Source organism: Armigeres subalbatus, chromosome 2, assembly GCF_024139115.2.
Source record: "Armigeres subalbatus isolate Guangzhou_Male chromosome 2, GZ_Asu_2, whole genome shotgun sequence".
Lineage (NCBI taxonomy): Eukaryota > Metazoa > Arthropoda > Insecta > Diptera > Culicidae > Armigeres > Armigeres subalbatus.
Window position 1 is genome coordinate 456,615,904 of NC_085140.1, and position 15,840 is coordinate 456,631,743.

Below are 15,840 nucleotides of genomic sequence, written 5' to 3' on the forward strand. Positions count from 1 at the left end.
GGTCTGGTTCTTGTTTCATCGGACATCTCCCAGATGGCAGAGAACCATTCTTGGAGTGAGACATTCAATCATAATAAAGCATTCGGATCCGGACTTCACACGTGTGGGATTGGACGGGCCCATTTTGGCTTCCACAGAGAAGTGCGATGAAAAGAATTTCAGGAACTGTGCCATCACAGCTTTGTCGCTTTCCTTCGAATAATATGTCTGTGAGTGATGGCTGATGTGAGGGAGAGAAAAAGGCACATATCCGTGTGGTGAATAATTGAACAGAGATGATTCAATCACGAAAGAAGGGGTTTTATTTTATTTTGCATGTGCTTTTCCTGCAATATGATTTTTTGTTTAAGCACTATCGTCCAGCAACCTCCCGGGAGCTGTGTTTGATACAGTTATTTGAAAATGCACCTCGCAGCTTATTAGTCTGCAGTATGCATTGTAAAATAGTTACAGCCTTCTTTTTAAAACGTACTCCAAACCTGAACAAATGATCAACGTGCACTTTATTGAGGTTAGTTTTAAAACAATAAAAATAACGCTGTTTTTGACGTACACAATGTCTCAACCATAATCGCATGGCACTTGTGTTGTATTCTTAGTCCATTTAGGCTTTTTAGTCTCTTAAGTATTTCAAGTTTTTAGTCTTTCTAGTCTTTCTAGTCTTTCTAGTCTTTTTAGTCTTTCTAGGCTTTTTAGTATTTTTAGTCATTTTAGTCTTTTTAGTCTTTTTAGTCTCTTTAGTCTTTTTAGTCTTTTTAGTCTTTTTAGTCTTTTTAGTCTTTTTAGTCTTTTTAGTCTTTTTAGTCTTTTTAGTCTTTTTAGTCTTTTTAGTCTTTTTAGTCTTTTTAGTCTTTTTAGTCTTTTTAGTCTTTTTAGTCTTTTTAGTCTTTTTAGTCTTTTTAGTCTTTTTAGTCTTTTTAGTCTTTTTAGTCTTTTTAGTCTTTTTAGTCTTTTTAGTCTTTTTAGTCTTTTTAGTCTTTTTAGTCTTTTTAGTCTTTTTAGTCTTTTTAGTCTTTTTAGTCTTTTTAGTCTTTTTAGTCTTTTTAGTCTTTTTAGTCTTTTTAGTCTTTTTAGTCTTTTTAGTCTTTTTAGTCTTTTTAGTCTTTTTAGTCTTTTTAGTCTTTTTAGTCTTTTTAGTCTTTTTAGTCTTTTTAGTCTTTTTAGTCTTTTTAGTCTTTTTAGTCTTTTTAGTCTTTTTAGTCTTTTTAGTCTTTTTAGTCTTTTTAGTCTTTTTAGTCTTTTTAGTCTTTTTAGTCTTTTTAGTCTTTTTAGTCTTTTTAGTCTTTTTACTCTTTTTAGTCTTTTTAGTCTTTTTACTCTTTTTACTCTTTTTAGTCTTTTTTAGTCTTTTAGTCTTTTTAGTCTCTTTAGTCTTTTTAGTCTTTTTAGTCTTTTTAGTCTTTTTAGTCTTTTTAGTCTTTTTAGTCTTTTTAGTCTTTTTAGTCTTTTTAGTCTTTTTAGTCTTTTTAGTCTTTTTAGTCTTTTTAGTCTTTTTAGTCTTTTTAGTCTTTTTAGTCTTTTTAGAATTCAGCCAACTACGATCAAGCCAAACTTGAGGCGTTGGGTTCAGGTGGAACATCTTATCTAAGACCTGTGCGCAGCGGCCGCCGCCGCCGTATGGATATTTACCACGCCGCCGAGTATTTTTTCACAATGCCGATGGTTATTAAAGGCAATAGTCCGATGATTTTCTCAGGAACTCCCTTGCGTCTCAGGGCGCCCCACATATTCTCGTGATTGAGACGGTCGAAAGCTTTTTCGTAGTCAATGAATACCAAGTAAAGGGACTCTTGGAATTCGTTGACCTGCTCCAGAATGATGCGGAGCGTGACAATATGGTTCACACAGGATCTTCCGGCACGGAATCCGGCTTGCTGCCGCCGGAGAGTCGCATCGATCTTCTCCTGAATCCGGGCTAGGATAATTTTGCACAGAACTTTGAGAACGGTACACAGCAACATAATGCCTCGCCAGTTATCGCATACAGTCAGGTCACCCTTTTTGGGCACCTTCACTAAGATACCTTGCATCCAGTCGACCGGGAAAGTTGTGGTGTCCCAGATATTACGAAATAAACGATGCAGTAGTTGAGCGGATGTCATGGGGTCAGCTTTGAGCATCTCGGCTGATATGCGATCGAGCCCTGGGGCTTTATTCGATTTCATGCTTTGGATGGCTGTTTGAATCTCTAGCAGTGAAGGAGCTTCGGTATTGACGTGTGTTATACGTCGTATCCTAGGCAGATCATGCCGAGGTGGTGATGTGGCTGGCACTTGAAAAAATTGTTCGAAGTGCTCGAACCAGCGTTTCAGCTGGTCAGTTGGGTCGGTCAATAACTGATCATTCGCGTCTTTCACAGGCATCGTTGCTTTCATCTTCGTCCCGCTTAAGCGTCGTGAGATATCGTAGAGGAGGCGAATGTCCCCGGTTGCGGCGGCTCTCTCTCCTTCGTCGGCCAGAGAGTCTGCCCACGCTCGCTTGTCCCGTCGACATGAGCGTTTTACTTCCTTTTCAAGAGCCGCGTATCGTTGACGGGCTAAGACTTTGGCTCCTCTGGTTTTCGATCGCTCTATCGCGGCTTTGGTTTCTCTTCGCTCCTCTATCTTCCTCCAGGTCTCATTGTTTTCTCTGGGTGCGTAGTTCCCCAGATTGTTCTCGCTCGTGGCGATGAAGGCATTCTTGATGGCGGTCCATTGGTCTTCCACGCTGCCACCTTCCGGAATATCTGCAGCACGCGTCTGCAGTTCTTCAACGAAGGACCGTTTCACCGTGGCATCTTTCAGTCGGCGTGTGTTGAATCGTCGTCCAGCTCTTTCCTCCTGCCGACGAATCCGCGCAATGCGCAGGCGTATTTCGCCGATAAGGAGGTGATGACCAGACGCGATATCGGCACTACGTTTATTCCGTACATCAAGAAGGCTCCGTTTCCATTTACGGCTGATGCAGATGTGGTCGATTTGATTTTCTGTAAAGGCGTCACGGGAGACTCACGTGACCTTGTGAACTGGTCGATGAGGGAAGAGCGATCCCCCGATCACCATGTCGTTATTACCACAAAATTCTGCGAACAGCTTTCCGTTTTCGCTCATTTCTCCGAGACCATGGCGTCCCATAATGCGCTCATGGTTCGAGTTGTCGGATCCGATCTTCGCATTGAAGTCGCCCAAACAGATCTTGATATCACCCTTCGGAATTGTATCTACGACGGCATTGAGTTGACTGTAGAAGTTCTCTTCATCTTGCAGATCGGCAGCATCGGTTATCGCATAACATTGGATTATAGTAAGGTTCCGGACCCGTGTTCTAAATCTGGCAACGATTATCCTTTCACTTATAGGTGCCCACTTCATAAGCGCAGAGTGTGCCTGAGCGCTTAGTAAGAAGCCAACTCCGCGATGCCGGGGAGCGTGTTCACCTCGTAAACCAGAGTATAGCAGAACTTGTTCCGACGGCATTCTGTGTTCTTCAAAGTTTGGTCAACGGACTTCACTCAGTCCCAGGATCTCAAGCTTCATGCGGCGTGCCTCATTGGCAAGTTGTGCCAATTTACCCTGCTGGGCTACACAGATAAAAATATGTTGTGATTTTAAATGATTTTAATGCACATATTTGGAGCATGTATATAAACGTAAAATTCAATCGATTTTGCTGTTCTTCCAAATCTAAATAAACTTAAACTGTGCTAGCTTGTAAAATTCAGTCAAAATTAATTGAATATCGAATGTTAATTCGTTTGATGGGATCATCTGCAATTTTACACGTCGTTGAATTTTCAAAACTATTTGCTGTGTAGGGTTAAAATGTTCCATGTTCCTATTCGTGTCCGTTGTTTCGCGCTAAGAGTCGTCGCCGTAAAATCAGTCCGTATTCTTTCATTATCGGATTCTCGAACAAATTGATGTTTCGGGAGCAGTAGGTTGTTGGCCCAAGGTTCCCTATCCACCGGGATGGGGCTGCCATCTTAGGTATAGCTTCCGGGGAATAGCATTTCATACTGGATGCCAGAACAGACGTTGTTGGAGCCGCACCTCATTGGTGGACAGACGCTCGATCAGTCGGGTCAAATTTGTTTAAAGTCCCACCCAACACCAGGACTAGGCTAGTGCGCTTTGAGCGGCACACGGTCGCTTTGATAGGGCCTGCTTGGGGACACATGCAGCTTTTTATAGAAGTTCAACATTCGAATGTCGAACTGTCGAACCTCCACCACATCCTAGGCAGACCCCACAGGGCGCACCCTCTCACGCTAGCTGATGTCAGAAGGACAACAGGGCCCAGGCTGCACTACCAGCTAAGTACGCAATCCTTAGCTGGCGGTCAATTGTCATTGGAAGACCCATGGAAGCGTGAGTATTGGAACTTGGGAGGTCCAGAGCTATATTAGGCGCCCCTTCCCGGATGTCAACTCACCATTTCGCAGCCCGGAGTACTCAGGCGGTGGCGAATTCTGGATTTAAGTGGACATGGACAAATGGCCGGACTAAAACTTAGGTTGACCACATTCTGACTCACGTCAGATCCAGATTATTTTTGAAGCGGCTTCAGTGTACAACACCAAACGTAATATCCACTGACCATAAGATTTTGCTTTGCAGCATTGTGGCGAATCGCTCAGCTATGCACACTCAACCAAATCAAAGCCGGAGGTTTAATCAGCGAAGTGCTACAGTTGATCCTTCGCCCCTCAAACATGATGTTGTGAAGCAAAACTTTAGAAAAGAATTAGGCAAAGGTCGACTTTCAGTAGATTCACCAGCTTCTATAAACGATCAGTGGAAAGGGCTGCGACAAAAACTTAAAATCCCATGCACTTCTTGGTTAATCGGGAATGTAGGAGAGCTCTCGCTAAGGTTAAAAAGTATTCGTTTTGGGTGAGCAGAGATCGATGGACCCTAAATGGCGCTACAGATTGATGGAAGCAAAGCAGGAATTACGGAGGGCACAACGCGAATACGAGGAGAAGCAAGTGGAAGAATTCTTCAAAGACTTACAGAAGTATCCAGCTGGGGAGCGGATAAACCGAACATTCCGGTACCTGAAAAGATATAAGAAGAGCAAAACTAACTCCAAGCGTAGGAGAGGGATTGGCTTGAGAGGACTTTGGCCCACACCTTTACTGAAGCACATCGGGTTTGTTTGTAGCTGTGATCCACTATCTCAATTCGTTCCAGGTCGAATCTATGATTGTTTCCATTAGCTAAAAAATGAAAATTGCTAACAGTGCTTCCTAAGTCATGTACGGACAATAAGACAAACAGACGGTTCAAGTTAGACTAAACATACGACGACAAACAACAGAAATATTTTTCCCTTGAAAAAGACACAATTCCCGTGTCGAAACGTCGGGTAAATAATAAACTCGTTGTAAAAATTGTAAGACTGAGTAGCCGTTCAATAAATAGAATTTAATAGAACTGTACTGTGATTACATCAGTGAAACCTATTTCAGAAAATATCATGTTGTGTATACCCCGGCAGTTTTCCGTTTTGCGCGACTCTCCCTAAATAATAAAAATCATCTGATACTAGAAACAGAGGGAAATTAGAATGTACTCATTCGCTTCACTGTTATTCTAAATAATGTCTAGAACTGGGATTGAATCCTAAAGAGAATGAACAAGTCTCTCACTTATCGTCTCTGATATACATATACGATATGTAGCATACCACGAGAGACTTTTTTCGCCAGCTGTCATGATAGAGAACTGATTCGGGAGGCTATACCCCATGATAAATTTCTTTTAGAAAGCTCCAAATGCGGGGATAACTGGCTCTGATGATGCATTTCAACTTGTTCTACACAGCTGTGCAGTAACCAACACGAAATGAGCGAAAACAAAGCGAGAATCACCATTTTTCTGTGGGGGCTGCATATCCAATTCTGTTTTTTTCGCACTTGTGTTCAAGTTCGATAAATTTGTTATCATGGCTTGTTATGATTCTGAACAGTTTTTGCCTCTCTTTTATCGTTGTTCGTTATCTATTGAGAGCTATTTCTGCAAACCCTGGTCTAGAATGCTAATATAGAATGTATTTTTCGTGAAGCCTTCGTCAGATGTCCATTTTGCCCAATTTCTCCCACATAACTAGATGTTACATCCGGTTCACGAAAAAGGTGATTTTAGCTGCGCAGTATATTCAAAAACCAGATTAATCCACCTAGCGGTGACGATGCCTTTCTCGATTCAATCGTTTGGTTTCATCTTGGTATGATACACATAATAATTGCCTACATTACGGCTCTTGCGAACGCTGTATAGCGAATCAACCAACCAAACTTATATGGTTCAACACACCATTTTCTTCATAACTTTTGAACGCTTGATCGATCGTGATTGAATTCAATAGTGATCAACTAGGGTTTATTCCAAGTCGAATGCAACTTGTAGCGAGAAAATCGGTTTAGAATTACTATATGAAAAAGTGGCTCATGTTTTTCGGTTTTCTACAACTTTGTTGTACGAGAAAGGCAAAAAGGTCATTAAATCCAATGAAGAGGAACTAATGATGTGCATTCCTCGTCAGTAGTCCGTTTTTCCCGATTTTGCTCACCTAAGATGAAACATATTCAAATTTGGCGAAAATAAATTCAATAGAACCGTACTAGGTACTGCGATCATATCAGAAGAATTTAATATGGTCGGGGTTCAGCCAAACCGCACCAAGCGGCTTTTTGACTAACTTATGATGTTTTGTTCGTGGAAGGAAAACGGAAATCATTTCATATCAATTCTTTCGTACATTTGTTGAAGGATATCCTCAGTTATGGGGATGAGGGATACCCGATGCGATTTGTAATCAATTAAATTTGATAAACGAAAGCTTGGGCAGAAAAATGGGAATTTTTGGTTGGCGCTTGGTGCGGTTTGGCTGAACCCCGGCCATATATGGAATATCATGTTGTGTATACCTGGCAGTTCATAGATAATAAATAGAAACAGAAGGAAATTATAGGGTTACGGATGGTATTCCCGGCAAGTTCCAATCCTCTGCTAAAGCTCAAAGACCAAAGATAGAAATATTGTTTTGCTAAAACTCCTCCGGATACGGTCACTCAATAATTACGATGCAATAATGTCGAAGCACAATAGACTGCCGATATCTTATTATCTTGTTTTCGAAATAGACATCAATTAGCAATGCGGATAAGAAATGGAAATAAGAAGGTCCTAATCTCAAGTCATAGTTCTTCGAGCACAGCGGACATGCATGTGTAACGGTTTTCTACTACAGCGTTCACAACCTTTCCGTCGACCATAGCATACAGACCGGACACGTTAGCTCGTAGCTTGACATCAGCAGTTTGTACTACTGCAGTATCCTGATTTAGTTGGTCAATTTCTTGGAAAAATCTACAAACATCTTCTTAGAAAGAATGTCTGATTCTTTCGTCCAGTTCATAAAACGAACGCGGCATAGTGTATCCGACTTTGGACTTGGCTTTTTCCAGAGCAGTTAACTATTGTTGGTTTCAAGCAGAAAAGACATGAAATGTTCGGAAAGTAGTGAATCATCTTTCCCTAGTAACCCCGCCTGATCATAATGCGTGAACCCGGTGGCAGAATCCACTCCAGCTGTCTAGGTACTCATCATTTTCTTTATTAAGGTTTTCAAGATAAGATGCTACGGGCACCAGCTCAATGAGGCGAGAGACATCTTTTGTAACTAACTCACATACAGTTACCTCAGTAGACAAGTATCCCTTTCCATATTTAGGTGGAGAAAAGTTAGGAATGATCTGATCCCGATGCTTCATAATTTTAGCCCAAGGCTCCAACAGCTGTACTTCAAGCGGTTCTTTCACAAACTTTGCTATTCCTTCATATTTTCGTTTGCTTAGCCCTAAGCGAATCTTAAGCATGAGCGATCTCTCAGCTGAGTTACCATTTTCGCGGAATGCTTGAATTTATCCAGAAAATTGATTGATTCTACTGCCCACACTTCTTTCTCTTGTCTCAGCAATTTTAGCAATTGTGCTGAAGCATTATTTCCTATTTCAAAAGATCTTTGTTTTGCCATAAGCCGGCAGTGCCTTTCTTTAGTTCGCTTAGATAGAGTGTCAAATGGTTTGAGCTTTGGTCCTCGCCGCTTTGCGTAACTTACTTTCGGAGTTGTTTTAACATTATCGTCGTTTTTTGTTTGCAGATTGGTGTTGGTTGTTTTAAACTAGTATAAAGATTTATTTGAAGAAATATAATACTGTTTTTTTTTTGGAAACAATGATTTCAGAATTTTGAATTGATTACACAAGCTGTATTTGAATATTTCTAAAAGTTGATGGACCTTTAATTATCGATCAAAGTTTGGAAAAGTGCATTGTTTTGTAAGTTTAATAGACTTATGTATATGACGCTACAATAAAAATTTACTTGATTTCATCGATTTGCAATTTTTGGGCATTTCAATTTCGTGGTTCGATTGTGGGTTTTTTTGAGAACTCAGCTAAACATAAAGAAGCATGAATGATAAACGCCCAGATTTAAAAAAAGGAAAATTTTGATGGCAAGCGTCATTGAACATCAAACTATATTTGAATTACTGTATAAATGCGCATTGGAACTCAAAACTTGGAACTTGAAAAATAAAAAAAAAGCTTTCGTTTTGTATTTCTTGCAAAAAACATTATTTGTCCTTAGTAGGGTATCCAATCATGGTTTGAACTAGTGAAAAGCGTATCATGGTTTGAACCATTTTGAAATCAGTAGAAATTACCATTTCATTGGCAGGAAATGAACCTAAAACAGTATGCATGGAATATTTAAGTATACTGGAAGTGATAGAGTTTATTTAAACATTCGTACATATTGTTTAAGTAATAAAAAAAAGCGATTTAAAAACGTCCTGAATTTGCGCCAAATCCCCCCTACCAGTGGCATAATTTCAAAAAGCTCGTAAAGGACGCATTTTATGACACAGGAGTGAGATCAATATATCAAAAGAACGTCCCTTTAATGAAATAAATCAACTTCATTTTGACGGCTCATCTGAAACCCGCCATTTGGTTCAAACCATGATTGGATACCCTACACAGCAAATAAATTTGACTTTTACTGGTAATGTAATCAATAAAACTAATGTAAATACAGATCATGTAATCGTTTTTTCAATGTAATTATGCGTTGAAAATCATGCACATAAACGGAGCATGAATCAAACCGTATAGATACATCACCTTACCATTATAACTACACTCTATTGAAAACAATACTTTATCTACCCTAAAAATTAATTTATAAACCATTAAGTTTACATGAAATTATGTGAACCGAAACAAAAGGTGGTCACGCTTGCGACGATCTCGGTAGAATGTAAACAAACCAACAGTTCCATCAAGGCAGCTGCAACTGCAGCGGGAAACCATCGTTTTCGACCACCGTCATACTAAAGCGAAGATTTTCCATTGCGACTACAAAGCAACATCCATGATGCTGCATTTCATTGGTGTACTTTATCAGGCGTTTTCTTAAATCGATGGAAAACTTCAACTTCTTGCACTTCATCCATCAGATATTTTCCCTTGACGATGCGCTTACTCAGATCATGTAAATTTACATTACCTAGCCAGAACCCGATCACGACGGGTTCGGTACTGTATGTTAGAATCGCCATAACTTAGAACATGTTACTCTTTGAGCAACATTGGTTTCAAGAAGTGAAAACGGTAGAGTGGTATCAGAACGGACTATCACTCTGCGGGCCTGAGTTCGATTCTCATGTTGACCTTTTTTTATTTATACAGCATAAAATAGATTATGTAAATTTAAAACAACACATAAATTGGAAATGACAAGTGATGTAAAAATAAAATGAAATGTAAATTTCTATCGTTTATCATGCTCCAATTATGTGCATGCTATTTGATGTAAATGTACATGATTTGTTCGTCTATCTGGTTTGAAATTGAGCACAAAACATCATGTACTATAGCAAACGAATGAAGCTTGTCAAAATAAAGATGAATGCATACAGGTGCTCCAATCTGTCAAATTCACGATTCAGCCAACTTGGATTTTTGTATGGGGCAGCCAGCGAGTTTGTTTACGTTTTGCACTGAAAATAAGTTTTCACCTCCGCCTTCTTCTCTTCCATCTTTTGATAAAGTGATTGCACATTGATGTAAGAACCTTGGTCAAAATGACAGCATCTGTTATCTGTCAAAAGATACATAGAGGTTCCCATAACCGAACGGTGCCCACAACCCAAACTCTTCTCCTACAAACTGCAATAGAATCCAATCCAATTCACTGATATGTGCCAAACTTTTAAAAAAATCACACATGAAATCTGTTGATTGCTCACCTCAAATGGTGAGTCCAATCAATCTCCATACTTGTTGAAGAACTTCAACTTACTATGCATATTGGCCCAACGACGACAAATTGTTTAAGCCATTTTTAACTTCCCTATCAGACCCGCCGCAAAATTAAGGTTCGTTTAAGGCAGCGGTTCTCAACCTGGGGTACATGTACCCCTGGGGGTACCTTCGCTGGTCCTAGGGGGTACCTCAGACAAAAATGCGTAATGGCGGACGTATTACAATTACAATCGAAACTTATTGATAAAGTTTTGGCAAATGTGTATTTTTCATTTCAAAACTTTGTCTTGTCTTTTTTAGACTAAGGCAGGAGTGGTCTGTGCATAAAAGTGCTCTCCATTCAGTACAGTCCATGGCTGCATGTCGCCAACCACGCAGTCTGCGGAGGTTCCGCAAATCGTCTTTCACCTGATCGATCCACCTTGCTCGCTGCGCACCTTGGCTTCTTGTTCCCGTAGGATCGTTGGACTACTCGTCATTCTGGCTACGTGCTCGGTCTACCGCAGTCTTCCGATATTCGAGGGGTGATCGATGGATGGTTCTCCCAACAGCTGATGCAACTTGTGGTTCATTCGCTTTCTCCACCATCTGCACCCCACCTAATGAACGTTTTGTAGATAGTCAGTTTGGTACGCCGGCGAAGTCTATACGATCGGAGCGCTTTGCTTCCCGGAAACATTCACCCAGACAGCTCGAAAGCCTCCTTTCAAGATGTTCAGAAGCCTTCTTTCAAGAGGCTTGGAAGCATCCTTTCAAGATGCTTGGAAATCTCCCTTCAAGAGGCTTGGAAGCGTCCTTTCAAGAGGCCCGGAAGCCTCGCTTCGATATATCCGGAATCCTCTTTTCAATAGGCTCGGAAGCCTCCTTTTAAGAAGGTCGGAAACCTTCTTTCAAAAAGTTCGGAAGACTCCTTTCAAGAGGCTCATAATGTGCTTTTTAAAATGCATGGATAACTACTTTAAAGAGGGCGGAAGCCCTGTTTTAGGATGCCCGGAAGTTTACTTTCAAGAGGCTCGGAAGTCGCCTTTGAAAAGAGTCGGAAGACTTCTTTCAAAAAGCTCGGATGGCTCCTTTCAAAAGGCTCGGGAAGCTACTTTCAAGAGGATCGGAACCCTCCTTTCGAGAGGCCTGGAAGCCTCGCTTTGAGAGACCCGGAATCCTCAAAAGGCTCAGAAACTTCCATTGAAGAATGTTGGAAGCCTTCTTTCAAAAAGCTCAAAAGACTCCTTTCAAGAGACTCGAAAAGTTCTTTTCAAAAGGCTCGGAAAACTCCTTTTAACAGGCTCGGAAGCCTCTCAACAGTAGGCACGGAAGCCTCCTTTCAAGAGGCCTGAAAGCCGTCTTCCAACTAGCCCGGAAGCCTGCTTTCAAGGCTGAGAAGCTTCTTTTCAAAAGGCTCGGGAGCCTTTTCAAGAGGCCGGAAGCCTTGTTTTAAGGAGCCCGGGAGTCTTCTATCAAGAGGCTCGGAAGCCACCTTTTAAAAGAGTCGGAAGCCTTCTTTCAAAAAGCTCGGATGGCTCATTTCAAGAGGCTCGAAAAGCTCCTTTCAAGAGGCTCAGAAGCCTCCTTTTAACAGGCTCGGAAGCCTATTTTCAAGAGGCTCGCAAGCCTATTTCCAAGAGGCTCGGAAGCTTATTTTCAAGAGGCTCGAAAGCCTACTTTCAAGTGGTTCGGAAGTCTATTTTCAAGAGGCTCGGAAGCCTCCTTTCAAGAGGCTTAGAAGCTTCCCTCCAATAGGCTTGGAAGCATACTTTCATGAGGTTCAGAAGCGTCCTATCGAGATGCAAAGGAAGCCTCCTTTCAAGTGGCTCGAAAGCCGCCATGCAAGAGGCTCGAAAGCTATGCAAGAGACTCAGGAGCTTCTTATCAAGGTGCGAAAGCCTACTTTTAAGATATTCAAGGGCTTGGAATTGTCCTTTGAAGAGACCTGGAAACCTACTTTCAGGAGGGGGTACCTCAAAAAATGCAATAGTTTCAAGGGGTACCTCTCAAGAAAAAGGTTGAGAACCGCTGCTTTAAGAGAACACAAAAGTGTTGTGGAAACACTGAAACCAAACGAATCGAGCGTGGCCGTGCATGCAGTGAACGGTGGTCACAACATAAACTGGGAGAATTCAAAACTGTTGAGAGCAGTAAGAAAAAACTCTCAGCTCAACGCATGGGAGTCGATGTTCATCACAAATTCCAAGGAACCGCTGATGAATGAAGACGAGCCACCCATCGTATCCAACCTTTTCGGGCTGGCCGAAAATACCATTCCCTAACAACAATTGCAACCGAACGTGTACGAGCAACGTACGAAAAGTAATCAGTTGGACATAGTCCTGATGATGGGCAACACCGCGCCCGAAACCGGTCGACTTTAAAGGTCATTTTTAAAAATCTTAGTTGACGAGTGCAAAAGCGATAAGTGTTATGTCTTGTCTCGCATCGCGTTTTATTAGTGTCGTGTTGTTTTTACGTTAGCATAAACCAAAACACAAAAAAAACGGGTTGTAAGATTATTAAAATTGTTGAAAGTTCTTTACTTTCAGCTTATACTGACCATTACAGCTGTTTGTTAAACACTCCACACGGAATCCAAATTTAATAGTAATCGCGATTCCAAAAGCACACTACTTGATACGGAAGTAACGCACAACTGTCATTTTTAATATTTCACTCATGCTGCGACTTTGAAAATGCGAGTACTTTTAAATTTGGATTCCGAGAGGAATGTCCAGGGCAGGAGTTAGGGGAAATCCGAAGGGCCTCGCCCTAACCTTTTATGTACATTTTGGGGCCCTTACAAACTACCGGCTCCGGGATCCCCTTCCGGTTAAATCCGGCCCTGGTAGTATCCTTAACTGAAGTCGGTTGATGATGATAATTTGGCAACAATTTGTGCATGTCTCATATGCACAAACACATAAACAAAGAAAAACAGACAATAGCTCAGTTCGTCGAGCTGATAGTATATAAGACTATGGGTATCCGAGCCTCATATAACAGGCCTGATAGCGGGTCACTTTTTTCGGGCAAGTCACTAAAAAGTCACTATTTTCAACTATTTTGTAACTATTGATTAAGATTTTTTCAAATAAAGCTTTATGTATCCGTCGGATGATGCTTTGACCATGGCGGAAATGAAATTACGGATCTTGGAAAAATGATCGCTCAGAAACTGCGCCAGTCATTTAACTCGCTGCTTTTATTGGAATTTCACCAACTAAAGGTGTTTCATGTCACAATTTATAAATTGGTATACAGTCACGCAAGCAGGAGACCTGCCGATACCAATTTTGTTTTAAAGCTTAAACTTTATATAGTAGGGAAGGTGAAATAACTTGATCCCTTGGGAGACATAATTCTCCGCAATTTTAGCAAGAGCTAAAAAATGCCGTGAATTGCATATCTGTCCCATCTTTGCTGGGTTTCCTATTCATATGGGACAAATATAGTATTGTATAATACTATATGTACAGTACAGTATAATAGTATTGTTGTAGCATATTTTTATTATAGATCCTCTAGACAAATGATCGTTATGTGGCGAGCTATTTTTTTGATTGACAACCTTATTTACTCGATTATTTTTGTACTGTGTTTTGTCCTAAAGATGTTTTTAAGTGGCCACGCAAAATTTGAACAACTTCTCCTAATAATGACAAAATGCTATCATTTTTTCACAGCACAAAGCCGTAAATATGCTAAATAAAAATGCCAACATCCCACCAAATTTCCGGATAATTGGATTTTGATTGGTTGGCACACTATGAGGAGACTTGATCCTTGAGACTTGAGAAGTTTGGCAAAAAAATTCAAGAAAATATAAATTGTTCTTAAGGTGATTATACAATCAAGCCATGTGGTGAATTTCAAATTCACCACACGGTTTTCTACTCCTATTATCAAAAGTTAAAATCTAGCGTAATAATTTTCGTACAATGCTGAAATTAAAGTCGATTGTTTAGCATGAGTAAACAAACGATCTACGGATGTTTCATCCCCATGGGCGTTGTGGTTCTCTTAATTCGTGCTCTTGAAAAATCACTAGAAAAAGCACGTGGTTTCCAAGATGGCCGATTTGTGGCTTTGTTGTATAACCACCTTAAGTGGCTATTTTTTGTAGATGTGACAGGTGTAATGAAGGGTTTGCTCTAAAAAATATTTATTGAGTAGATATCATTGAGAGAGAATCAAGGCTCCCCAATTTTGAAGATTGCATGCGCTATCGAATTCCATAGCAAAAATCGTTCATGAATACGCACTGCAAGTTGGAAAATTTGCGTATTTTGGAGGAAAAATATTTTAAAAGTTAAGAGAGCATGATCCTGCAGGTCGTGCGTTCAATCCCAGGCTCGTTGTACCTGAATCTTCATAATTTTTGTTTCGTTTTCTACCAAAACGATCCGTACTGTTGTTATTTTTGCACTTAAAATTCCTATAACTTCCGTGGCACATATGACAAATTGTAGAGTTCTCTGCATTTTTTTAAAGTAGGTGTTCAGCTAATCCAGTGAACGTAATTTTCACTCATCCTCACAAGAAGAGAATGCTCATTCACGCAGATTTTTGGCGGAAAAGAAAAAACAGGTCTTATGAGTGATAACCATATTTCGCTCACTTCCAGTGGCGTGAAAATTTGATCTGATCACAAGACTACTCATAGTTTTGAGTAGTCCTGCTTTTGACTGATATTTAATAAAATTTCCGTGGGATTAAAAGAGACGGCAATACAATTTTACTTAGTCTCTGAGTAGATAAAAGTTAGCGTGTACGATTTTCGTTTCTCTTCTGAGTTTTTTCTAAAGCAGACCCCAGACGAAGGAAATTTTTTGACAAACTCTTGATTATTGAAGAAAAAGATTGATGGTGTGAGTGTCATGCCGGCTAATCAGTGAAAATATTGAAGAAAAGTTTGATGAGAAAAGTATTTTCAATATATCTCTCGTCTGGGGTCTGCTTAAGAGAAAAGAGTGGTGAGTGAAAGATGTTTTCCGCCAAAAATTACGATAAAAAAACGCTTGATTTCGTCTCATCGAACTTGTAACTGAAACTGAAAGTCTCTATTTGGGCCCTTTTTTCGTCAGCTTTGGTCACTAAAGTCACTATTTTGACAGGCATGGGTCACTACCAGCCCTGATATAAAAAGTTTGAATTTTGAAGGAAATGATAGCCTTTTGGTACAACTTTTTGTATACAGTCACTCTCAAAATTGAGCGTACACCATGGATTACATGAATATATTCGAAAATTCCAAAGGAAATTTAATTGTTGGCTCGGTTGTTTTTAATGCATTTCAATATTCATCCCTTCTTTCAATGTATGCGTACATAAAATGGTTGAAATTTTTTCTCTGAAGTTCATTTATTTGAGAATAATCTCAAAATACGCCTATTAGATGTGACAAAATTGAGCGTACAGCAAATTTTTTTCTATAAAATTTCTTATTATAAACACGATTAATGTATTTTAATATTGTTTTTTCATGATTATATTTATAATAATAAACATCCGCTACTTAAACATTCAATGTTTTGAAA

General features: G+C 40.1%; 1 protein-coding gene across 1 annotated transcript; it reads right to left on the minus strand.

The window, feature by feature from the left end:
* Positions 1–613: 613 nt before the first annotated feature.
* On the minus strand, positions 614–1,579 carry LOC134210492 (transcriptional regulator ATRX homolog). The gene has a single exon (XM_062686536.1). It carries the CDS (start codon positions 1,577–1,579, stop codon positions 614–616), a length of 966 nt encoding a protein of 321 aa, XP_062542520.1.
* Positions 1,580–15,840: the final 14,261 nt, after the last annotated feature.

Coding starts and splice junctions, on each gene's coding strand:
- LOC134210492 (XM_062686536.1), bottom strand. CDS start 1,579: ATGTTCCACCTGAACCCAACGCCTCAAGTTTGGCTTGATCGTAGTTGG.